At 35.0% G+C, this 25,603-nt stretch overlaps 2 protein-coding genes and 1 long non-coding RNA gene across 5 annotated transcripts; 1 reads left to right on the top strand and 2 right to left on the bottom strand.

Annotated features, from left to right (window-relative positions):
• Positions 1-30: 30 nt before the first annotated feature.
• Positions 31-6,135, bottom strand: LOC131016855 (putative late blight resistance protein homolog R1B-14). Of its 3 annotated transcripts, none has more exons than XR_009099245.1 (5): positions 3,076-3,382; positions 2,555-2,648; positions 1,536-1,715; positions 678-789; positions 31-434 (listed from the first exon to the last, which is right to left on the bottom strand). XR_009099245.1 is itself a non-coding variant. In XM_057945636.1 (2 exons), the coding sequence occupies exon 1, from the start codon at positions 6,092-6,094 to the stop codon at positions 4,343-4,345; it is 1,752 nt and encodes a 583-aa protein (XP_057801619.1). In that variant the 5' UTR covers positions 6,095-6,135; the 3' UTR covers positions 33-434; positions 4,268-4,342. The 3 variants fall into 3 exon arrangements, 1 of the variants encoding a protein (XP_057801619.1); XR_009099246.1 differs by having other exon boundaries at positions 1,536-1,703; XM_057945636.1 differs by lacking the exons at positions 678-789; positions 1,536-1,715; positions 2,555-2,648; positions 3,076-3,382 and adding an exon at positions 4,268-6,135 and having other exon boundaries at positions 33-434.
• A 6,386-nt stretch (positions 6,136-12,521) lies between these two features.
• On the bottom strand, positions 12,522-14,354 carry LOC131017085 (uncharacterized). Its single transcript, XR_009099403.1, has 3 exons — positions 13,668-14,354; positions 13,091-13,220; positions 12,522-12,651 (listed from the first exon to the last, which is right to left on the bottom strand). It is a non-coding gene; the product is annotated as an uncharacterized LOC131017085 (long non-coding RNA).
• Positions 14,355-19,473: 5,119 nt separating this feature from the next.
• LOC131016857 (laccase-15-like) lies at positions 19,474-21,795 on the top strand. The gene is made up of 6 exons (XM_057945637.1): positions 19,474-19,611; positions 19,701-19,852; positions 19,938-20,182; positions 20,266-20,394; positions 20,469-21,410; positions 21,499-21,795. Exons 1-6 carry the CDS (start codon positions 19,528-19,530, stop codon positions 21,660-21,662), a joined length of 1,716 nt encoding a protein of 571 aa, XP_057801620.1. The 5' UTR covers positions 19,474-19,527; the 3' UTR covers positions 21,663-21,795.
• Positions 21,796-25,603: the final 3,808 nt, after the last annotated feature.

The following is a 25,603-nucleotide window of genomic DNA, read 5'->3' as shown; positions in this document are numbered from 1 at the left end:
TACATTTGCAAAACGCCCAAAGTTACGGGTGAAATATACCAAGGGACAGCAACACAAGCAAACTAATGGGCAACGAAAATAAAACAAAATACTCAAATTGGCCGGAACTCAAAACTCACTCTATTCTTGACCTTCAAACCAAGTTTTCTAGACATAGGATTTATTTGAACTTAGATATGAATTTAATGCATAGGTGGTAATATGATCATTTACACACAAAAAAATACTACTTTTAGAAATATAACAAAAGAGTTTTGAGTATATAAAGATCATAATTGATTAATTCAAAGTGTAGAAGCATACCAGTGTTACAAAAAATATCGTCGATGCTTCCCTTGCGTGATTTGCCAATTAAGAGGTTGTCCAAGGAGAGAGCATTCCTTCCACACTCTGCCTCTTTAATAAATGCAGATTGCAGATACTTTGAAACCGCTCTATAATTTCAAATGTAATCACAAACCATAATGCAAGTGACAAAAAGTATATAATACACAAAGATTATTGGGAAAAGATAATTCTGGAAATCTATGAGCTATTATCAGATTAGGACTTTTGCATGACACAAATAGTTATCCGAAACTTTTTTCTGCTGAACAAACAACTAACTCGCTTTAAATCAAAATCAAAATCAGCTTAATCCACAACCTAAACTAAAACATAAAATTGTACCACATTACCTTGTACAAGAAGACCACCACCCGGTGTTCTCATTATGTCGTGTGTCTTCAGCATCGGGCATATAGTCATCATCCATGTCAGCCAAGTCATCCTCATCAACATTTAGAAACTCTGAAAAGTAGTACAAGGATTATAAGCTAAGCCTATATATGCAAGGCATAAAAAAGCACTACACTCAAATATGAGATGCTTAGATAATAGATGACTGTTTTGCGGACTTATTGTCTATATCGTGTTGTCTATGACCACCCTATATAGGCGACACACTTTTGCATACCATCGTCTATAGGTATAATAGATGACAGTTTTGCGACTTGTTGTCAATATCGTGTTGTCTATGACCTGGCTCAATTAAGAATGTATTTAATCAATGCCATGTATAATGTGTTCAACAAATAAGGGAAAACAAAAAAGATTTGGGATCCACAGAAATTCTGAAGGACTCGGAGACATGACAGCCGAAAACCACACCTAGAATAGGTCATTCATTCATACTACTAATCATTAAAAGTATTTTAGAAAGAATTACATTGTAAGCTTCCCCCTCAATAACATGTTAATCTCGGACAATGCCACACGAGTATGATGAGGTTGGTTGATTATCAAAGTCAGTTAAGGATTGCCTATATTTTTTAATGTATCTCTAACATCTAGATTTGGAATAATAATAGATTTTCTATAATTCACACTAATGATTATGGATTATGTAATGGTCCCAGGGTTAAAAGGTAGACTCACTTGGAAACCATATGGACAAGGTTTTTGTCAATTAACTAAAGAATTATAATAACATTTTCAGCCATCTTAACAAAATCCAAGTTAATGAGAAGAAACTTGTGGCAAAAGAGGGAACTTACATCTCGATCATGTAGGTAAAAACTGGAAATTTCTCCATCCATCATATGATCCAGCAATCATCTTCGAGTTCACTTTCTGTATATTGCTTTATATTTCTCAAGAGTTCTCAAACAAGGATGTCTTTCCGGAATCAAGATGATTGGGTCAAACTCTGTGTTGCTTTGCCACTGAACAATGGCCTATATATTTACATGAGTTTGTAGTTATCCTTTGGGGGCTTAATGTATTTACTATCAATAGTTAGGTGTTCAAACTATGATTTAATATGGGTGTCTAATATTGTGCGTGTGTTGATCTAGTGGTAACGTGATTAATGCTTGAGGATCATGTGTGATGAGTTCAGAAATAATTCTAATAATTGGAAATAGATAAAAAAACAGATAAAACAACAGGGATATATGTGGTTCGATCATAAATAATCCACGTCCACGGGGTTGTTCGAGTTTTACTATCATTCGTGTGGATTACATTGTACATTGTTCAAGAGTGAAAATGAGAGAGAGCTTTAATCTAACAATGTGGGTCCTATTTATAAGTGCTAAAATAAACCTAGCCCCTTGGACCTATCTAGCCCCTAAAGCGCAAGCAATCAGGCCCAAACTCCCGCTATCAGAGCTGGGAAATCGGGCTACCAGAGATGGCACGTGACATAGCTGGAATACGGAGTCGAGCTTTGCCCAGACGTATATCCCTGTGTCGTTTTATCTGTTTTTATCTATTTCCAATTATTAGAATTATTTCTGAACTCATCAATGTGATTTCTGTGTAGATTGTTTTATCAGATGTCAAAAAAATTGGCAGGTTGCTTGATATTAGATAGTTAATCTCCATTTTGGAAGAATCATTAGTCTTGCTTAAATATTTAATGGGAGGCTACACTTCCTTCAACTCTCTGCGTTCTTAGTTTGATCAGTCGAATATTTCTAGATTATCAACAGCAATATTTCAAAACTCTACAGCTGGAAAAAGCTAATCTGAATAATTTCTACAAAGAACAGTTTCTAAATAAATCTCTAACCTGAACTTGAAAGAGCAGCATACCAGGAACGCTTCACACGAACTAGAAATTAAGCTACGCTTTCCAGAATCCCGTTGTTTCGTTTGCATCTTTTCTGCCGAGAATAAAAGACGCATGGACTGCTCATCAACCTCAATCAATTTAAGTGTTTGAATGTAAATTGTTAATCATTCAATTTAAGTGGCTAGCTTCTCTAATTCGTTTATAGAGCTTTGACCCAGCTCTAACAGCAAGCATTCAACGAATTAATGTAAATTGTTAATCATTTCAATTCTTGAAATGTGAAGTAATTGATTTTATAACTAGAACACACGAACTTGAGTAACAAAGTATTCAATTCTTGGCATGTTTATAATTGCAATATTTGTAAAGAAACAACTAGTGTATATACGAAGTAATGTAATTGATTAATCCACAGCATATTGAGAAAGAAGTCATGAATTTGCTCAAATGAACATATCTATGGAGATAAGTTTCGAAATAAAGGCACCCAAATTATTCAAATTTTATAAATCTCTAACCTGAAAAGGAGCAGCTTATCAGGAACGCTTCACACGAACTTGTAAGCTATAATTTCCAGAATTCCATTGTTCTTCTTCTATCCATTTTGCTGATCTCAAAAGGCTACTAGAAGACTTATCATCAACCTCAATGAGTTTAAGTGTTGGAATGTCTCCAATATTACTTGGAATCTCCTTTAGACCATAACACCAATAAAGCATTAGGCACTCAAGTCTTGGGAAGTGGCTAGCTTTAGTTCTCCAAAAACCCAAATATGATCCGTCGATTAGCAGAAGTCACAGTTCACGAAATTGTCCCTTAGATGTTTCCCAGAAGAGCTACCAGAAGTGCTACCTATCCTGCTGACGAATTTTCTTGGAAATTCTTTTGAAGATATGCTCTTATCTTGAAGATTTTGTTTTCGTTTTTGAGTCCTTTTTGGAGAAGATCTTTGGGCATCTTTTGGTTTGTTTTACAAGTCTTTTGAAGAGGAGCCCTCATCATTAAAGGAAACTTTGATATCCCTCATATAAATATCGAAAGTTTCTTGGAGCTAGGGTTGTCCAAGGAGAGAGCATTCCTTCAACACTCTGCCTCTTTAATAAATGCAGATTGCAGATATTTTGAAACCGCTCTATAAGTTCAAATGTAATCAGAAACCATAATGTAAGTGACGAAAAGTATATAAGACATAGATTATTGGGAAAAGATCATTCTGGAAATTATTGAACTATTATCAGATTAGGACTTTTGCATGACACAAATAGTTATCCAAAACATTTTTCTGCTGAACAGACAACTAACTCGCTTTAAAGGTGCGTTATCTTTGGTTGTAAATTTATTATGGGAAAAAGAGAGATAAATAAAATTTCACCCTTTAAATCCTTCATTTCTTTTTCCTCATTTTCCACAAACTAGAATTTGACCCTTATTCATTCCTCATTTTCACTACAAAGGAGGGATAATATTATCCCTCCATTTTTGGTGTGATAATATTATCCCTCATTTGTAGTGAAAATGAGGAATGAGTGAGGGTCAAATTTTATTTTTTAAGAAATAAGGGAAAAGAAATGAATGATTTAAAGAGTAAAATTTTGTTTATCCTTCTTTTTCCCATGATAAATTTACAACTATAGAGAACGCACCCTAAATCAAAATAAAAATCAGCTCAATCATCAATCTAAACTAAAAGACAAAATTGCAGCACATTACCTTGTACGAGAAGACCAGCCGGTGTTCTCATTATGTCGTGTGTCTTCAGCATCGGGCATATAGCCATCATCCATGTCAAGAACGCTTCACACGAACTAGAAAGCTACGCTTTCCAGAATCCCGTTGTTTCTTTTGTATCATTTCTGCCCAGAATAAAAGACGCGTGGACCGCTCATCGATCTCAATCACTTTAAGTGTTTGAATGTCTCCAATATTACTTCGAATCTCCCTTAGAAAACGACACTGATGAAGCATTAGGCACTCGAGTTTCGGGAAGTGGCTAGCATCTGTTCTCCAATAAACCAAATCTGATCGGTCAATTAGAAGGAGTCTCAGCTCACGAAATTGTCCATTAGATGTTTCCCACCGTTGGCCTCTGCAAGCAAAGTTTCTTAGTTTAAGCACTTGAAGATTAGGTAATGAACCAACAATCGTCATATCACTCCAAGGAAGCTTCCAACCACTCAAGGTTAACCGTCTCAACTGTAGAGGAAAGCTTAGACCTCCAAGTCTCTTTTTAGCTCGTCTAAATGAAAACCATCCAAGTATCTTATGAACTATTCCTAATGAAAAACCTCCACCCATCCCCAATACCATTTCATCATGTAGTTGTCTAGATAAAAAACCTCCACGCATCTCCAACTTCAATTTCTCAAGTCGACATAGATACTTAAGATTTTTGAGGCGGTAGCCAGCATACGCATCAAACTTCCCCTTGGAGTAACATATTCCCAGCTTTTTAATGTTCGGAATCATTTCCACTATTCTTTTACTCCACACAAAGTCCATTGCCAGCGAAAGTACCTGCAAGTTCTCAAGGGGATTTTGTTCACCTTCAGGGTTTGGTAAGGGTTGAAATGAGAAAGCAATAAGATGTCTTAATTGTCGCAACCTCCAAATCTCCATGGGCAAACGAACCTCAGATCTATAAATAACTAAAGTCTGAAGATTCTGAAGCTTTGATATAGCTGAAGGAACAATACTATTGGGAATGTTGGAAGCAAGGTAAGTTAAATGAACCAGATCGAACACTTGGCCTGGCTCCCAATCCCAATGATCATTTCTACGTAAAACATGAAGGACCCTTAGCGAACTAAACTTCTCTACAAAGCCCACAGATCTATATCCTTTATTCGGAATACATATTATGATACGGATGTGCGAGCTATGCACGTAGTCTTTGAGATGTAGATCATACGAACTAGCACTTATGATGTGATGATCTTTTATGAGACGTGGAACAAAATGCTTTCGCAGGATAGGAGTAGGTAAGTAATCCATAACAGAAAGAATTACCTTCTCTTTTGCAGCCTGCCTTACGAGAAATTCCCTCACAATATCATGAAGGCTGCAACTCTTTATTTTCCCATCAGACTTCCTGTAGGTGACCAAAACTAAACTTCTTTCGACAAGATCCTCCATAAAGTCTTCTGCCTCCTCTTCCAAACTTTGAGATCCATTTGAAAGTGTTACAAAACCTTCGGATATCCAAAGGTGAATGAGTTCTGAGACACGAATCTCATAATCTTCTGGAAAGCCAGCCATATATAAAAGACATGGCTTCGAGTGATTGTGTAAATGGGTATAACTCAAACAAATTATTGTTTCAAGCTGCCCGCCGTTTGCAGCAATTTGCTTCCATGAGTCTCGATTATGAATCGGAATCTTAGATAGAAGTCCTGCCGCCACCACGAGTGAAAGGGGCAATCCACCACAATTTTTAGCAATTTTGAAGCCAATGTCTTCCAATTCAACAGGAATGTCTTTACATCTGAACACCTTCCGCTTTAGCAAATTCCAGCTTTGATGTGAATCCATCAAACTCATAGTATGAATGGAGCTAGGAGAGTCGACATAAGCAGCCACATCCTGCATACTATGATCCGACTGCCATTACTGGCATCAGGAAACAACATCTTTACATCATCCCAAGCTTTCTTACTCCACATGTCGTCCATTACAATAAGATACTTCCGATGTTTTAGGTAGTCACAAATTAAGGTTTCCATAGGGATGTCGCTCTTAGCATCTCTTAGTGCTGAAATTTCTTTTATGGAATCTAGAAGATTTAGAGCAATGCGTTCTACACTATGATCTTGTGATATTGTTACCCAAGCAAAAGTACTAAAATGACGCCTAATGAATGAATCATTATAAGCAATTTTAGCAAGTGTGGTCTTACCAATGCCTCCTGTTCCAACAATTGGGATAACCTGTAGTCCGGATGATCCCTTGCAAAGCCGATCCTTGATCACTTTCACATCTTCTTCAAAACCAACCACCTCGTCATCTTTGCTGCTTGTGATTGCTGATCTTGATGATGAACTAACATCAGGGGAATCAGTTACACTGCTGATTGGGTCGTTTCCCTTGATGTAATCCACCACATCTCCAACGGTTGACTCTAGTCTCTGTGCTACTTCCCTCAGCCGGTTTGCAAGTCTGACTGTCGGATCTATCGATTCACCATCTGAAAGGTTTTCTTCAGAAAAGAGATATTCAAAAATCTCATGTGTTGAATTTGCAGCCTCTCTGATTGTTTCTTTGTTTGGATAATGTTTGACATTCAATTTCAAGACAACTGCTTGGATGCGGATGGAAATAATTTCTTGTTTTACAGAAGGAGTGATGACGCGTTCATCGCCATGATTTAGTATTTGATCTAAGGTTTGTTGCAGGTTATCAAGAGCTTCATAAGCCATCTCGATTGTGCACAAACAATTTGTCAAACCTGTGAGTTGTGAGTCGTGTGATCTGTTCAAGGTTTAATTTGTCAATGCAAAACCGAGTGATCCAATCAGTATTTCTTTGAATATTTTTTTCATTTCTCTGACCAGGTTTACCAGCTTGAATATTAAAAATGATTGTCTAAAATAACTCAATTTTATCTAGTTTCCTATTCCAGCAAAGTCAGCGTCAAACAGTTCAGAAAAATTCTAGGAAACAAGAAGCAAGGTATATATAACTGAGTCAAGATGTTTTTTTTTTCTTTTCTTTTATTCTGTATTCCATTCAACTTTTACAAGAATAAGGAACTCATACAGGTAGAACCATCGAAAAGCAACCTTAATTGCCGCAAAAACTATGAGATTACAAGATATATAAATATATCTATACTAATAGAAAAAGAGCCTAAGGCATTTATGGGACAACTTGTGGATTGCCTATTTTACCCCTATTACATATTTTATATTATATATTCATAAAAAAATTATATATTTGGAATCCTTTCCACCCTAATCACGTATTTGAGTCAATGATCCTATTACATATTTTATATTATATATTCATAAAAAAATTATATATTTGGAATCCTTTCCACCCTAATCACGTATTTGAGTCAATGATGAATTGAATTGAATATAAAAGATTTGGATATATTTTGGATATATTTTCTTCAACATAAGCCAATTTATATTCAACTACTTCCTTATCACATGTATTCACGCCAGTAGCTTTTTTTTCTGGGTTTTCGGCTCTCCAAAACTCTGAAAATCTACGGATTCTAAGGAAACCCCTTATCATAGCAGCCTCATTCTCTGAAAATCTGACTTTCACTATTATCTTTCAATTCCTCAACAATCTTTTTAATCTTGAAGCGCAACATCGTATTATAACCTCCCTCGCTGCGTTTTGAAAGCTGTCCGCAGTCGTTTGTCGCCGTGTTCTGGTTCGTGCTTCACTTTTTTGCTTTTGTGTGCAACGTAAACTCTTTATTATGTATACAAATACTCTAATTTGACCGTGACGAGCCGTGACTTGCAGGAGGTATTCAGTGGCTTCTTCAAAACGTAGCAAAGATAACTTGACTTTTCTGAATCAGAAGCATCGGTGTTAAGGTGAGTTTGTATTCGTCATGATTTAAAATCTTGGATTCTAATGTCTTGGTAGCAAGAAACCAATGCAATTCGTATTCTTGAGCTGTGTTGACAATTTAGCATATTTTGGGGTGTGTCAAATATTTGGACTAGAATACTATCAGGTGGCAAAACTAAGACGTGCATATGACTTGAAGAGCATTGCATATTGCTGCAGCAATACAGATAAATATCTCAGCTTTGGACATTCCGGGATTTAAGGATGCTAATAAGTTTCCACTATGCTTATGTGATGTTTGACCTCACCACTTACTTCACTTCATTGGCTTTGAGATAATTTAGAGGGTGTTTGGATAAACTCCAAAGCCGATAGTTTCAAATAAGTCAGATCATCTTCTAACTGTAGATTATATATATCAATAAGAATACATTAATTAATTAGATACCATATTTTAAGGAGTAATCTAATAGAAATTTATTATAGGATTAATACTAATTTTATTAATTCGATTTATTATATGGTAGAAAAAAGTATCCAAACCAATTTTAGTCGATTCTTTAAATGTAGTCAATTTATAGTTAGTATTTTTGCAATTGGTCCATCCTCCGCTTGCCTGTGATTTGCAAGCATCCATATCAACACTGCGCGTCACCTTCCTCATCGAACTTCCTCGCCGCCTTTTGAAGTTTGTCCGCATTTGTTCGTCACCCTTGTATCAAGTTGTGCCTGCCCTCCATTCTCCGTTGCCGGCCGAATGTACCTTTATTTCGTTTTGTCTGTATCAGTATTACTGCATTTGATAGAATAGAACATAATGTATGCAAATAATTATATATTTTGAAAATTGCTTCAACTACTCTTTCTATAAAAAGAAAGTAAACTTGGGGCGATACGGTTCGTACTTTGCTTGTATCGTACTTATGCAGATGATGGAGTCACCATATTTGACATTTGTACATACAATTGATGATCTATTGTATATATAATCAATTAATCTGTAAATCAAACGTCCACGTACATATTATAGTTTTTCTAAATCACGTGGTCTTTTATCCCAAAGAATATTTAATTAGTTTTCGTTAATTATCAGAACCGCTCATCAATCAAATTGTGGAGACCGACACGGAAAAGACAACAAGAAAATATAAGATCCGGATATCCCCAAGGGGACACCAAGCGGTGCGACCTGCTGTCTGTGAACAGTGCGGTTTCGGGTTCAAATCCCACTACTCCCCCTCCCCAGCTCTCCCAAGTCAAAAAAATATAAGATCTGGATGTATTAGTCTATTTGCTTACCACATTTGCAGAAGAATTGTGACTTTGAAAAAGAATTAATAAAAAAATCTATTCATATTGTTATTGAGTTTATCTACATAAGAGTTTTAAGATCAATATAAAGTATTTGTGTTGTGAAAGGTAGGAGTTTGATTTTGGAATGATTGTCTATTTTTCATTTGGATATTTGCTCTTTCCATATTTGGTTGCCTTTAGTGATTTAATGTGAATCATATTTGTTGTTATAACTAAATAAATATTTATTTGCAGGATTTTGCAATTTATATACTAATTATGAATTATGAGCATGGATGTTACATTGCTCAAAACAAGCTCATCTTTAGATATTTTTTGTAGTATGAACGCACAAGCTTCTAAGTATTTATATTACGATAAACAAACATATATAAATTATCTATGTTATAATCACCACATATACACAACATGAGCACAAATCAAAATATTTTTTTAATTAATATATTTCTATTCATATACATTGCAGCTAATGAGGTATATAGACAAATAAGAAATCTACAAAAGCAAAAGAAACATAAACGAAATGAAAGTGATTTGAATTGTAAGTATTACATTCTTTTAAGATAAAAATATGTTTAATACATTATGATAAACGATCAATATTTTTTTTAATTATATTGTTTATCTATTCATGTTTATTGCTACATGAATTAAAAAAGGTGTCTGATTGTATAAAGCAATATATGTATGCGTGTGTTTTCTACTTGTATAGATGACTATGGGATCTTTACTTTTAGTTTTTTGATTTCTCTGGTTACTACCCTCTACTCAAATTCCATGGAGACTTGAAAAGAGTTGGCTATAGAAAAGGTGGCTCATGTATTGAGTTTGAGGTTTTGTTCTAAAAAAGAACTGTTGGAAAATCGTATCACTGTAACTATATAATTAATTCTTTCTAAGATTGAAATATCATCCCAAATAAACCTTTTTTCAGTTCATGCACCAATATCTTTAGTCGAAAGCAATTTTCCTATCAGACTTTGTTTTTCAAGTTTATATTGTAGAGATTCTTGTAAATATATTGTCTTGCCTTTTCACTTGTAGCACACATAAAAAAATATTTAGTTAGCATTATTTTTGAAACATGATCCCATAATTAAAGTTTTCCCAGATTTTGGGATGCATAATAGGATAATTCCATACGTAATGCTTATGGAATTCCTCTTTCACACTAGCGGATCCAGCGTATAACTTGGGGCTGCAGCTGCATCCCCCAATTTTATTTTTAGTAGTATTAAGATTAATATGTAAATTATTTTAAAATTAGTTTTTGCACCCCCAATTAAAAATATAATCTTAAAGAAAAATATAACCCAACCTAAAAACAAACCATAAACTTTAAAATTAGATAATATTTGGGTATGTTTATTTTTATCATTAAATATTTTTTATATTCATAATCATGTAATTATTCATCGCATCCCCAATTTGAAAATCCTGGTTCCGCCACTGCTTTTTCACTAGCTGAAAATGAAGCATATCCTTTTCAGTTTAGACGAAAGCAATTTCCTATCAGACTTCATTTTGCAATGGCAATAAACAAAGCTCAAGGACAAACTATACCAAATATTGGTGCATATTTACCATCTCCAGTATTTTTTCCCAGGGATAATTATATGGTGCTCTATCACGAGGAACTTCGATGTCTACTACTAAAGTGCTAATTAAGCCGAACACAACAGATACAAGACAAGAAATGTTGTCTACACTCAAGTTTTGATTGCAGGTAATTTTTTTATTTGAAATTTTATTTTATGTTTATTTATCATTGATAATAGTATATTTACATGTTTAATAGGACAACAAAATCATGAAGAATCAAAAGATGCAATTGATTCGCATTGTGTTGAAGACACTCGACATGCAATTGGAATTTCATAATTTTAATTGTCCTTGTTGTTTTTTGAGATAGCAATATGCATTTTTATTTTTTTTACAAATTCATAGATTTTAAAATTCATTTTTTTAATATGATTGTTTTTAAAAATTTGTCGATTTTAATATTTTTTTAATATGATTGTTGATTCATTATTCCATATTTGACAAAAAGTATAAAATATTTCATTTACAAGTTATGTTTATATATCCTAATTAATTCAATCAAGGTGGAAATCTCAATATTGTAGCAAATGAAATTTCATAATTTTAATTGTCTTTGTTGTTTTTGCAGATAGCAATATGCATTTTTAATTTTTTTAAAAATTGTCAATTTTAATATAAATTTTTTAATATGATATATTTGACAAAAAGTATAAAATATTTCATTTACAAGTTATGTTTATATATCCTAATTAATTCGATCAACGTGGAAATCTCAATATTGTAGCAAATGCAATCCAAAAGACGCAACCAATGGAAAGCATTAATGTTGGAGAAATTGAAGAAGAGCCAACTCAAGAGGAAGAAAAGAAACATTCACCCAAAAAAAGGAAAAAAAAAAGAAAAATAATAGCGTCTAGAAAGACAAAAATCTACGATGGAGTTGAAGTCTACAAAATCGCAAAAGAAAAAAGAAGAGTAGCCAAGAAAAAGTTTGATGGATACATTGAAATTACAAGTGACGGCGATTTGCCGCTGAACAACATTCTGAGATCCTTAATTGTCAAAATCAAACAAGAAAAGATTTAAAATTCGTATTGCTCCTTACTTAGATAATTTACGACATTTTTCATAGATCTGTTTGCATTTTTATTTAGACGTACCTATATTATGAATATTACTTTTTTACATTTAAATTTATTCATTAATAGTTTTATTGATTTCTTTTTAAAATTTTAATTATAGTCAAATGAATAAGACAATTTCATAAATACAATTAATTAAAAAAATATTCAAAACTATATAATAATATTTTTGTATTTATTTTCATAGTATAAAAATCGCATGTGTTAAACGTGCATCGCACGTTCTCACTGCTAGTACATATAAATATATATATGATACAAGATATAGTATGATTGGCTAAAACAATCTACGGAGTTGAACAGCTACATGCAACAACCTAATTAGCCAGCTAACCATCTCTGAAAGCATCATATGAAGAGAGAGAGAGAGAGAGAGAGAGAGAGAGAGAGAGAGAGAAAGCACAGTTACATGCAACAACCTAATTAGCCAGCTAACCATCTCTGAAACTTTCCAGCACGCACAGATGTGGTTTAGAACTCGGATTTCATCAGCCTTTTTCGTGGTCTTATGTTAATATCGCCAAATGGAATCCGCTCTTCCACACGGATGCAGTCTCTTGTTTTCAGGACCTGAAACACAAACAGAAGTTCGATAAAAAGAGGAGACAGAGGGCCAAGCAACTGCTATTACAATAGATCATCAACTGTAACAAAACTATTATTAAAAGCGAGTGCTAAAAAATTTGTGCTGTCAAAACATGATTGTTCGTCTCAACCTAACGCAATTACAGTCGCAGATGAAATATACCAAGGGACAGCAACACAAGCAAACAAATGGACAACAAAAATAAAACAAAATACTCAAACTGGCCGGAACTCAAAACTGACTATATTCTTGTCCTTAAAAACAAGTTTTCTAGACATAGGATTTATTTGAACTTAGATATGAATTTAATGTATAGGTGGTATGATCATTTACACACACAAAAATATTACTTTCAGAAATATAACAAAAGAGTTTTGAGAATATAAAGATCATAATAGATTAATTCGAAGTGTAGGAGAATACCAGTGTTTCAGAAAACATCCTCGATGCTCCCTTGCGTGATTTGCCAATTAAGAGGTTATCCAACGAGAGAGCATTCCTTCCGCACTCTGCCTCTTTAGTAAATGCCGATTGCAGATACTTGAAAACCGCTCTATATATAAGTTCAAATATAATCAGAAACGATGATGTAAGTGACGAAAAGTACATAATACACAAAGATTATTGGGAAAAGATGATTCTGGAAATTAATGAGCTATGTCATATGCTAATGCATGAATACTTGAGTAGTTGTTGGAATATTCTTTACATATATTTACATCAATTTGTAACTTTTTCTTTGAGGGCTCTTAATGTATTTACTATCAATAATGAGGCGATCAAACTATGAATTAGCATATGGAGGCCTAATAGTGTGCGTGTGTGATTAATGATTAAGGATCATGTGATTTATGTGTAGATCGTTTTATCAGTAGATGTCAAAATATTTGGCAGGTTGATTTATTTTATATAGTTAATCTTTAAAAAGAATACTTAATCCTGCTTAAATATACATCACCAATAATTTCTACAAATAACAGTTTCTAACTAAATCTCTAACCTGGATTTGAAAGAGCAGCATATATATCATGAACGCTTCACACGAACTAGAAAGGTACACTTTCCTGAATCCCATTGTTTCTTTTGTATCTTTTCTGCCGATAATAAAATATTACTTGGAATCTCAGGTAGACCAAGACACCCATGAAGCATTAGGCACTCGAGTCTCAGGAAGTGGCTAGCTTTTCTTATCCAAAAAACCAAATCGGATTGATCAGTTAGCAGAAGTCTGAGCTCACGAAATTCTCCATTAGATGTTACCCAGTCTATCCTTTTGAAATTTCTTAGTTTAAGCACTTGAAGATTAGGTAATGAACCAACGATTGACATATCACTCGAAGGAAGCTTCCAACCACTCAAGGTTAACCTTCTCAGTTGTAGAGGAAAGTTTATACCTCCAAGTATCTTATCAGCTTGTCTAAATGAAATCCATCCAAGTATCTTATCAACTAGTCTGAATGAAAAACCTCCACGCATCCCCAATGTCATTTCATCATATTGTTTTCTGGATAAAGAACCTTCAGGCATCTCCAACTTCAATTTCTCAAGTCGACATAGATACTTAAGATTGTTGAGGCGATAGCCAGCATCCGCATCAGACTTCTCCTTGGAGTAACATATTCCCAGCTTTTTAATGTTTGGAATCATTTCCACCATTCTTTTACTACACACAAAGTCTGTTGCCAGCGAAAGTGTCTTAATTGTCGCAACCTCCAAATCTGCATGGGCAAATTTACCTCAGATCTGTAAATAATTAAAGTCTGAAGATTCTGAAGCTTTTATATGGCTGAAGGAACAATACTATTGGGAATGTTGGAAGCAATGTAAGTTAAATGAATCAGATCGAACACTTGACCTGGCTCCCAATCCCAATAATTGCTTCTACGTAAAACATGAAGGACCTTGAGTGAACTAAACTTCTCTACGGAGCCCACGGATCTATACCCTTTCTTCAGAATGCATATTATGGTGTGGATGTCTGAACTATGCACATAGTCTTTGAGATGTAGATCATATGAATTAGCACATATGCTATGATGATCTTTTATGAGATGTGGAACAAAATGACTTCGCAGGATAGGAGTAGGTAAGTAATCCATAACCGAAAGAATTACCTTCTCTTTTGCAGCCTGCCTTACCAGAAATTCTCGCACAATATCATGAATGCTGCAACTCTTTATTTTCCCATTAGACTTCCTGTTGATGACCAGAACTAGACTTCTCTCGACAAGATCATCGAAACAATCTTCTGCCTCCTCTTCCAAGCTTTTTGATCCATTTGAAAGTGTTACAATACCCTCAGCTATCCAAAGGTGAATAAGTTCTGAGACACGAATCTCATAATCTTCTGGAAAGCCATCCATATATAAAAGACACGGCTTCGAGTGATAGGGTAAATGGGTATAACTCGAACCGATTATTGTTTCAAGCTTCCCATGAGTATTGAGTATGGATCTTAGATAGAAGTCCGGCCACCACAACAATTGAGAGGGGCAACCCTCCACAATTTTTAACAATTTTCTTTCCAATGACTTCCAATTCAATAGGAATGTCTTCTTTAACATTTTGAGGTTTTCTTTTGTGTGTACATTGTATATGCTTCAATGTAGCTTCCGATTGAATGCACTGTGTATATATGATGCGTAATGTCATAAAAATATTTAAGCAGTTTGTATATAAAATGTACTTGTGATTGCTGCAATTTTTATGAGTTAATGACTTGTAGAAATTCTCCTACAAGTCATAGTATAATATGGCTGCACTTGGAAACGATTTGACTAGCATCGTTATTAATCCCATAATTCACGGAGCAATTATAGAAACACCGCGTCCTACGCGGTGTGAAATTTTTAGTTAATTAATAAATATGAAAAATATATATGATAAATCATTATAAATGCATGAAATTTGAGGGATTTTGAAATAATGAAATTTGAGAATGCGACATTGTAGATTATCATAGTAGATCATTTTCCTAAAGATATGGGGGTTGATTCTAATGGAATCTTTTGATTTATTTATTCAACGTGGCAACAAATATTTATTTAAATATTCCTTTAGACATACGAGAAGTTCATTTTCCTAAAGATCCTAAAGATATGGGGGTTGATTCTAATGGAATTTTTTAATTTATTTATTCAACGTGGCAACAAATATTTATTTAAATATTCCTTTAGACATACGAGAAATTATTGGGGCTCTGTTGTTTCTCTGTAAACTGGTGCGCATTTACATGCTTATTGAAGGTTAGGTATACCCACTAACTACAATCTATCAGTTGAGCATTAGGTGTAGCCAGGGGCGGATCCAGGATTGGAGGTTAGGAGGCTGAATTTATTGATCTACGCCGTTTGAAGATATTTACACGGGGTTCGGGGGCGGGAGCCCCCGAAGCAAAATTTTTTGAGCATTCCTTACACTTCATTTTCATGCATTTTTTTAACAATCACTTAATATAATAGATAATTGTTTGCAATTCAATTAATTCAACATTAAGTAGATTGAAAGCATACAAAAACATACTTTTATGCATTCTTTTAAAAAAATATATTTCATTTTCTAAACAAATAAACTAACTTTCATTGTTAATAATTAGTAATTTTACTTTTAACTTTAGAATGAACTCAAATTCAACATTAAAAATTAAATAAGAAAAAAAATAGGATAAAAACAACATAAATATAACAAATCAATGTACAATGTCAAATAATTAATATGGATAGTTGGATATACTATAAATAATGTATCATATTTTTTCTTCTATATCTTATTTATATACACATATACATATATATACATATATAAAATAAAATATATATCTATATTAAAAAAAAAATCAAAAATTGGGAGGGGGTTTCAGCCCCCCCCCCCCTGAATCCGCCACTGGGTGTAGCTACTAATCTATGCTCTAACATATGAGAAGTTGGGGATGAGATCGTGTCCCACAATTTTATGTGTGTTATTATGTCTCGTCTTTATACTTAATATTTTAAAAATATTTTTTTATAAAAATAAAATTTATTATAATGCATGAATTATACTCCCTCCGTTCATGAAAGAACTTCTTATCTTTCCTTTTTGGGACGTCCACAAAAAAACTTCCTACTTATTTTTGGACCATACCCCACCACTTATAGGGCTAATTGCCTATAAATCCCTAACGTTTACACAGAATTGATTTTTGCACCCATTTTTATTTTTCTACTTTTAAATACCTAACCTTTTGTTTTTGTCTCAAATTTATCTGGCGACCGGTTTTTTCTTACGCCGGCGCCGGAAATGCCACTGTGGCAGCTAGAATCGACGAGTTGGCAGCCGAAATTCTCCACTTGGCTCATTTTTGACATGTGGCAAAAAAATCTGAAAAAAATTGAAATAAAAAATTCATGTGGAAAAAAAATTAAAAAAAATCCCCCCCCCCTAATTGTCCTTTCCCCCTTTCCAAACCCTAACTCTCCCTCCCCCCACCCAGCGTCGCCCTCTGCCGCCTCCACCACCGCCGGCGCCGCCACCCACCGCCACCACCACCAACGCTCCACCGCCTAGAGCAGTAGAGGAAGCCGATTGCCGCCGCCGTCCTCTGCCTCACCAAACTTCAGATCGAGAAGCTCTGCTCCAAAGCCGATCTCGATCTCGATAATTCCCCCACCCACCGCCGCTCTCTCCCTTTTCCCCACCCTCTGCTGCACCCCAGCCCAACCCCATCTCCCGACTCCCTTACCTGGAAGACAACCGAATATTCCACCTGGTCCCTGCGCGTCAACCCCGGCAGGCTGGTGAAAGGAAGGTTTTCCCCAGTGATCTACGGCGGAGGGCCGGCGGAAGGTCGTGCTGGTTTGACCTTCGGCGAGGTCATCTCTATCTCTCAACCACCGCGCCGTCGGTGGGGAATTCGATTTGGTTGTTCTGTTCGAATTTGACGGCGGCGGTTGGTTGTTGAGGATCTTGGTGGAGGTGAAGGAGGACGGGATTGTGGTGGTTATTGGATTGATTTGATGGTGGTGGAATTCTGCGAATGGTGGTGGTGGTGGTGACAGGGGGGAGGCGGCGGATTGGGGGAGGGGGCGGCGCCGGTGGTGTTGGCAGGGTGAGGCGGCGGCGGGTTGGGGGAGGAGGATAAGGGTTTGAGGAAGATGATAATGATTTGAATTTTTTTTTTTTGCCACATGTAAAAAATATGTTTAGGTGTCAATTCCGGCTGCCAGCTCGTCGATTCCGGCTGCCAGAGTGGCATTTCCGGCGCCAGCGTAAGAAAAAACCGATCGCCGGATAAATTTGAGACAAAAACAAAAGATTAGGTATTTAAAAGTAGAAAAATAAAAATAGGTGCAAAAACCAATTCCGTGTAAATGTTAGGGATTTACAGGCAATTAGCCCCCACTTATAATTACTTACTTTTCATTTTTTCACAACTCTCAATATTAATTATAACATATTTTCACCACTCTCAATACACTCAACAATTTTTTCTCTACTCTCAATACACTCAATAACCTTTTTTCTTAAAACCCGTGCCACTCCATCCTAGGAAGTTCTTTCATGGACGGAGGGAGTATTTAATTTTTATTTCAAAAAATTATTTTTTTAAAAAAGTATATATCATGACTTTGAATTTATCAACCTATTATTTGCTAATAAAAGTGAAATTAAATGATAAAAAATAATTATATACCGTGTGACATTGTGAATGAGACGTGTTTTAATAAAATGTGAATGAAATTAGTAAATGAGTAAGATTTTAGTTTAAATGTGAGTAGAATCATGTGAAACATTTATAAATAGAAGCGACAATTTTTTCGTGGATGGAGAGAGGAGGGAGTAACTTTTATAATTACAACTAGAAGCAGGGGCGTAGCCGGGGGGCTGAAGCCCCCTCCCAAATTTTGAGTTTTTTTTTTATAATATATATAGATATATGTTTATATTATAAAAAAAATTTGTTTTACAAAAGTTGATTAGCTTGTTATATTCTTTCATCTATAATTAATTTAAGGATAATTGTGTTATTTAAAACTATATAATCTATAAAAATATTATACATTATTATCACTATTATGCTCATCTTTTAATAGAAAATGCCTAAAATGGATGGAATGCCCAAAAAAAAATTGTTTGCTATTATTACTATGCTTGTCTTTTATTATTATTGATTCTAGCTTGTAATTTATTGAAAATATATAATTTATGAAAATATTGTTCGTTATTATTGGTATTATGCTTGTATATTCATAAAAAAATGCCTAAACTGTACGAAATGACAAAAAAAAAAGTTTGTAATGCATTGAAATTAATTTGTAATATATGGAAACTATATAGTATATAAAAATGTTGTTCTTTATAATTACTATTATGCTCGTCTTTTAATAAAAAATGCTTTAAAAATACAGAATGTCCCAAAAAATTTTGTAATGTATTGAAACTAATTTGTTATATATTTAAATTATATAATCTATGAAAATGTTGTTCTTTATTATTACTATTATGCTCGTCTTTTAATAAAATAATGCCTTAAATGTACGGAATGTTCAAAAAAAAAATTCTCGGGAGCTAACGCCCCCGAACCCGTGTAAGTTCAGCCCCCTCCCAAATTAATTTCTGGCTCCACCACTTACTAGAAGAGTCTTGTAATGAGCTGTCTAGCTCTTCTGCATGCACTTATGAAATCTTTAACCATATCTTTTCCTGTAGTTGGATCAAGTATTTTCAAATTACTAATTATCAAGTCCAATATTATAATATAGAAGCGAAAGTCATGCATGATTCACGTGAAATAATTAAATACTCACGTTAATTTAGAAATAAATGAGAGGAGATGTAAGCTAGAAAAGGAAATTAATTCATAGTACACACCACTCAAAAAAATGTCTTGTTATAGGAAGCTCAAGGTTTTCATCCTGTGTATTATTATGGCTCCAGTCGATGCTTTAGTTCATCATAAGTTTGAAGTATGTTGGGCATGCAGTAATAATATTAATTAATTGATTTTGTTTTTTATTTATAGAAAAGGTAGCTAATTGGAAGTGTAAGTTTGCAGGTGAGAAGAACTTCACACACAAGGCTATGCACCACCAAAAGCATGCTAACCGTAAACGGGCAGTTCCCAGGGCCAACTATATATGCTAGAAGGGGGGAATTGGTGGTAATCGATGTTATTAATCGCGCCGACGCAAATATAAGTATCCATTGGTACGTAAAATTAAAGCATATATCTGAAAGTGATATACTATTATTAATTAATTTAGTAGTAATGTACGTAGCATTGTGATTTCAGGCATGGAGTAAAAATGCCGAGATATCCATGGACAGATGGCGCGAGCCATGTGACGCAGTGTCCTATTAGTCCCGGCAAGAGGTTTAGACAACGGATGTTGCTCTCCAACGAAGAAGGCACTTTATTTTGGCACGCCCACAGCGATTGGTCTCGAGCTACTGTGTATGGCGCCATCATCATTCTACCGCCTAAGACACACACTTATCCTTTCCCTAAGCCTCATGCTGAAGTGCCCATCTTACTAGGTATATATAGTAGCTCGAATTAAAATTCTTAATTGTGAGTTTGTATAATTAAATTCGGAATAATTAATAAATGTTGCATGCAGGAGAGTGGTGGAATGCTGATGTGCAACAAGTTTACGAGGATGCAATAGCGCAAGGAATCGATGCCAATTTTTCTGATGCTTTCCTCATGAATGGTCAACCTGGCGACATGTACCCCTGCTCAAAACAAGGTAGGCTCTCCAGATAAAATCCAAACAATTTAATAAGAGTTATATAGATATACTTAGTAATTTGTTTGATGCAGATACATTCAAGTTGAGTGTGGAGCCGGGCAAGACTTACCTGATCAGAATGATCAACGCAATGTTGAGCTACATTATGTACTTGAAAATCAAGGACCACAACGTGACGGTGGTGGGCATGGACGGCGCCTACACGAAGCCGCTGGACACCGATCACATTGCGATTGCCCCCGGCCAGACCATAGATTTCCTTCTGGAAGCCAACCAGCCGCCCAGCCGTTATTACATGGCCACCAAAGTATACGCCAGCCCCTGGTGGCATACTTACGTCCCCACCACCGGAATCCTCGAGTACGTTGGTAACTACACGGCCCCCTCATCACTGGAGTTTCCATATTACCCTAAATTCGGTGGCTATGGCTGGGCCGAGTCCATCCATTTCAGCAGCAAGCTCAGAAGCCTCGCCAACGACAAGCACCCCATCAAAGTTCCTATGAACATCACCCACAACCTCTTCTTCACTCTCACCATCAATATGTGGCCCTGTGAGACAAATTCTTGCGCGAGGAACAACAGGGTGCTGGCCAGCATGAACAACATCTCCATGCTGTCCCCGCAAACCCTAAATATTCTTGAGGCCTATTACAAAGGGATCGGAGGAGTTTTCACGACCGATTTCCCGGCGAAGCCAGCAAGAATATTCAACTTCACGCAAGGTCATAAGTCATTGTATGAGGGGCGCACCGAATTCGGAACGGCTGTGTATATGTTGGACTATAACTCGGAAGTGGAGATCGTGTTTCAAGGCACCAACTTTGGCGAGGGAAGCGATCATCCCATGCATTTACATGGATACAGCTTCTACGTTGTCGGAGCTGGATACGGGGACTTCGACCCAAACAGGGATCCGCAAAACTTTAATCTCATCGACCCGCTCTTGATGAACACTGTTACCGTTCCAAGAAATGGATGGAGCGCTATCAGATTTAAGGCTAACAATCCAGGTTTTTTTTATTTTCTCTTTCCTTTCCATCTCCTAGCCTTTGTAGAGTTAAGTAATTGAAAGTTGCAATTAATATCGTTTGCATGCAGGAGTGTGGTACATGCACTGCCATTTCGATCGTCATCAGACTTGGGGAATGAAGATGGTGTTCATCGTTAAGGATGGGGAAGCCCCCAATGAGAAGATGTTGCCTCCGCCCCCTGATATGCCCCGCTGTCAACCGCCCCCTCAGAAATTATTATTTAGGATTTAATTATTGTTACTATACATGAATGTCCCTTAAGTTTATGGACTGTCTCCTACTATCTCTACCTATTTGTGCATGTACCTTTATGTATTCCTCTTCATGTATCCATCACCTATAAATTAATACCTTGGTATGTAGATGGATCATCATTATATAAATATATAATCCAAATATGACGACGACTCCAAAACGGTTCCCCACAATGAGTTTACACGTGAATTTGATGTGTTGAAAATCGAGATTATTATTTGTTAATTGTTGGATTGTTTTGGCTGGTATTTCGAAATTATTGAGGCCATTGATAAAATTAAAGACAAGTCCTCTTCACTACAAGACGCTCTTGTATTTTAATTTTCTGACTTTAAAAATTTTGTTGAATTTTGGTTATCTTTTGAATGTAACGTTTGTGGTCCTAAAAATCTTCCAAATCGCTCACGTCCAATGAAATAAAGTTACGACCGAAGCAAAATCTGCTTTGAAAAATTTCAAGTCTTATTTGTTTAGAATAAATTTGCTTACTGTTTTTTTTTTTCCTTATCCAAATTGTACATTGTTTTTCATTTTTAATTCTTGCTGCCGAGGCGGCATTTGAAAGCATTGTTGGTCTATTGATTTATTTTTTTCTTCTTTAAGACGAGTGTTTCAATTTCATTTTATGTTTTTTTTGAAACGGAAATTAATTTATTAATAAGCCAAATCCTCTGTTACAATTTCCTTGAGCCAAACAGAAAAGTCACCGGTCCGACAAATTGGCAGTAAAAGGTTTCTAACAAATTATTGTGCTAGTATATGAACAACTCTATTAGCTGATTGATACATGTGAAATACATAAAGGGAAAATTCTCTCTCACAACTTGAAGAATCACACACACATCATCAAGGAGGAACTTACTACTCCCTATGTTCCACTAAAAGTGGCATGTATTTCATAAATAAAAAAATTTAACTCTTAAAAAAGTGTAGGCACTATCATTTTTTACCAATTTACATATTCTTTAATTCTCGCTTTGAAAAATTTTAAGCCACTTATAATGGGACGAAATGAGTATTATCTTCCGTGTTGACCATCACCCTCGCTGCGCCACTAACATGGAATCGGTGTAAATCTCAATGGGTTCCAATTGATGATGCTAGTGTTTAGTGTGATTTCATAAAAGACAACCATAATCTCAGCCACCATCACGTTAGAGAAAGGTTGTGTTCTTCTTGACGCTGCCACCCGAATCCAGCCCTCATGGTCACTGAAAACTCTCATCTCTCTTGTTTTGAGATTTTTCGGTCCGATATTTCTACTATGCAGCCGTCGATATGATATTTTTAAATGTGTATGATTAATTATAGTGTGCATCAAGTGGCTATGAATCATTTACTAACACTGGTCCCCATCGAGATGGTGTGACTCCGTACAGTTCAAATAAACAATCTATATTTAGAGGCATTCACGTTTAAACTTTAGACCTTCAAAACATATACCGACATCAGATTTTCGTTTGAGGACCCATTCAAGGTGAAAAATAGGGTTACACATAAAATATCAATTTAAGAATGCAATAAATAATTATCCGGTACCTTTGCTCGGCGGTTTACATGCATGCTAGAATCACCTATATATGGAGATGATGTTAATAGAGTGGGATAAAAATGTTATTTTTGAAAGATGAATATGCTCCTTGAGGATGAGGAAGACAGTAGAGCGGAGAAAATGAAAAATCTTAACTATTACTCCCTCCATCCCATTAGTAGTGTCCCATTTCTTTTGGGCACGGAGATTAAGGAGTGTGTAGAAAGTAGATAAAGTGGGTTAGTGAAAATTATTTAAATATTAGGTATAGAGAGAGAGAATATTGCCATAAAGGGAATGAGACACTACTAATGGGACAACCCAAAAAGGAAAGTGGGACACTACTAATGGGACGGAGGGAGTATATATCAAGTTGAGCTATTTTACATTGTGTTTGACATTCAAGCTTTAGAATCAAATCAACATTTTAATGAAGTCAAAACATAATTAATTTTATGTATGTCGTGTTTGGATCCTAGAGTTTTATTTTTTGAAATGATATAAAAAAGTTACTTCGTCTTGCAAGAAAACATGATATTTTCTCATTGGTGTATTTGTTAGTTAAGTTGTCATTGACTTTATCAGTTGTCACAGATACAGTTGAAAGAAGTTTTTCAGCTATATGATCATCGATCAAAAGTGTTATTCACAATCGTATGAGAGACAATCTTTTGAATGATTGTTTAGCACCTTACATCGAAAATGATGTACTTTATAAATGTTACGATGCAGAGGTTTCAAAATATAAAAAATAAGAGAGTATTTTGTTTTAATTTTTATGTAATTTAAATAATATTATACGAGTAATTATTTTAATAATTACTCCTTCCGTCAAGCGGTGCGTATTTCTTTTTGAGCCGTCCCAACGAAAGTGGTGCATTTTCCTTTTTGGTAATAATTTTACACTACAAACAATGTGGCACCACACGCCTTTACACATTTTTACACTACAATCTTATTTTCCTTAAATTCCGTGCCGAAAAGAAGCACACCGCTTTCGTTGGGACGGAGCTAGTATTATTTATTTTTAATTTAATTTTTAATTTTTATTGAAAAAAATTGGATCTCCCTAAATTAAAAGTATAACTCCACTGTTGGAAATAAATAACTATATGATAGGATTTAATTTGGAGGATATAAGAAAATGTTGAATTTGTGTGTAGTGGCCCTAGTGGAGAGATAAATAGCTAAACTTTTATATGTTAAGAAGTGTTTTGTCACGACCGGACTTACCTAAAGATAGCTAATTTGGGAAATCGTGACTAGGAAAGAGAATTAAGGAGCGGGGTTAGAAAGGGGGGCGTGTTTGACTTGTTTATTACTCGATAATAGACATGGGTAACTAGCATTAATTACTGAAATGAAAATAAAGACATTAATGAATCGACGCATATAATTAAAAAGGATACTCGATGAACCTAATCCAAATATGTATACTCGAAGTCCAATATCACTTGAAACTCGCATGCAGGTTATTTTGAGTTCAGTTTCTAAACTCAAATGGTGTATACAACAAGTGGAATATCTAAATCCAAGTGGTTGTTCTGAAAATGATATTGTAAGTAGTAGTTATCTATACATTTTTTATAATTACTATTTGTCTTACTCATTATAATATTTTTATTATGCAGTTCACTCATGCAAAAGAATTAATGGTGCTAGACACAAAATATAAGAAAGGCTTCAAGTTCGAGCATGTGTGGTCTATTATGAAAGATTTTCAAAAGTTTGACTGTCCTTCACAAAACTCTCGACAACAAAGGTCTGCATCTCAGTCAGAAACACTACCACAATCTCCTATTTCACCTGATGGGTTGTCTAATTTTTCTATCAATTTAAGTGATGGTAGTGGCAGTGGTTCTGGGTCGTCACACCGTCCAGATGGTGTGAAAAAGACCAAAAAAAAAAAAAGAAAAAAAAAGGTGAAGATATGTCTAATTTTTTGAAAGTAATTGAACAAGGAAATAAAAGAATTGGAGATTTAATGGAAAACTCATATCAACCACAAAAGAGCAAAATTTGCAACTACAAATGCAGAAGATTGAAGCAAAAAACAAAGCTATTGAAGCAAAAAAGCAAGCTATTGCATTCCAAATGTGGGAATCGGATAATAAAATTCTAATGATGGACACTGACAATATTTCTGATCCGATTCGACGAGATTACTTCAAAAGTGAACAAACAAAAATCATTTTTAAAAGACAACAACATTCAAGTTCATATGATTCTTTCAATACGTTTGGAGGAAATTTTCAAGATTTTGGAGGATCTGGAAGCGACGTTGGAGGATCTGGAAGTGATCTTGGACCTTACTAGAGTTTATTGTATTATTAGTTTAATTTTCTTGTATTTTTATGTTGTAATTTTGTGCTATTGTGTTTTTGTA

Source organism: Salvia miltiorrhiza, chromosome 3 (genome assembly GCF_028751815.1).
Source record: "Salvia miltiorrhiza cultivar Shanhuang (shh) chromosome 3, IMPLAD_Smil_shh, whole genome shotgun sequence".
In the NCBI taxonomy this organism is placed as follows: domain Eukaryota; kingdom Viridiplantae; phylum Streptophyta; class Magnoliopsida; order Lamiales; family Lamiaceae; genus Salvia; species Salvia miltiorrhiza.
The sequence above is the reverse complement of the archived record's forward strand: the minus strand, read 5'-3'. Positions and strand labels throughout refer to the sequence as shown.

Excerpts from the sequence above, each read along its gene's own strand:
- LOC131016855 (XM_057945636.1), bottom strand. The coding sequence starts at position 6,094 with ATGAGTTTGATGGATTCACATCAAAGCTGGAATTTGCTAAAGCGGAAG.
- LOC131016857 (XM_057945637.1), top strand. The coding sequence starts at position 19,528 with ATGTCTTGTTATAGGAAGCTCAAGGTTTTCATCCTGTGTATTATTATG. Across the intron at positions 19,853-19,937 it reads GCAAATATAAGTATCCATTG|GCATGGAGTAAAAATGCCGA; the intron begins GTACGTAAAATT and ends TTGTGATTTCAG. Across the intron at positions 21,411-21,498 it reads ATTTAAGGCTAACAATCCAG|GAGTGTGGTACATGCACTGC; the intron begins GTTTTTTTTATT and ends GTTTGCATGCAG.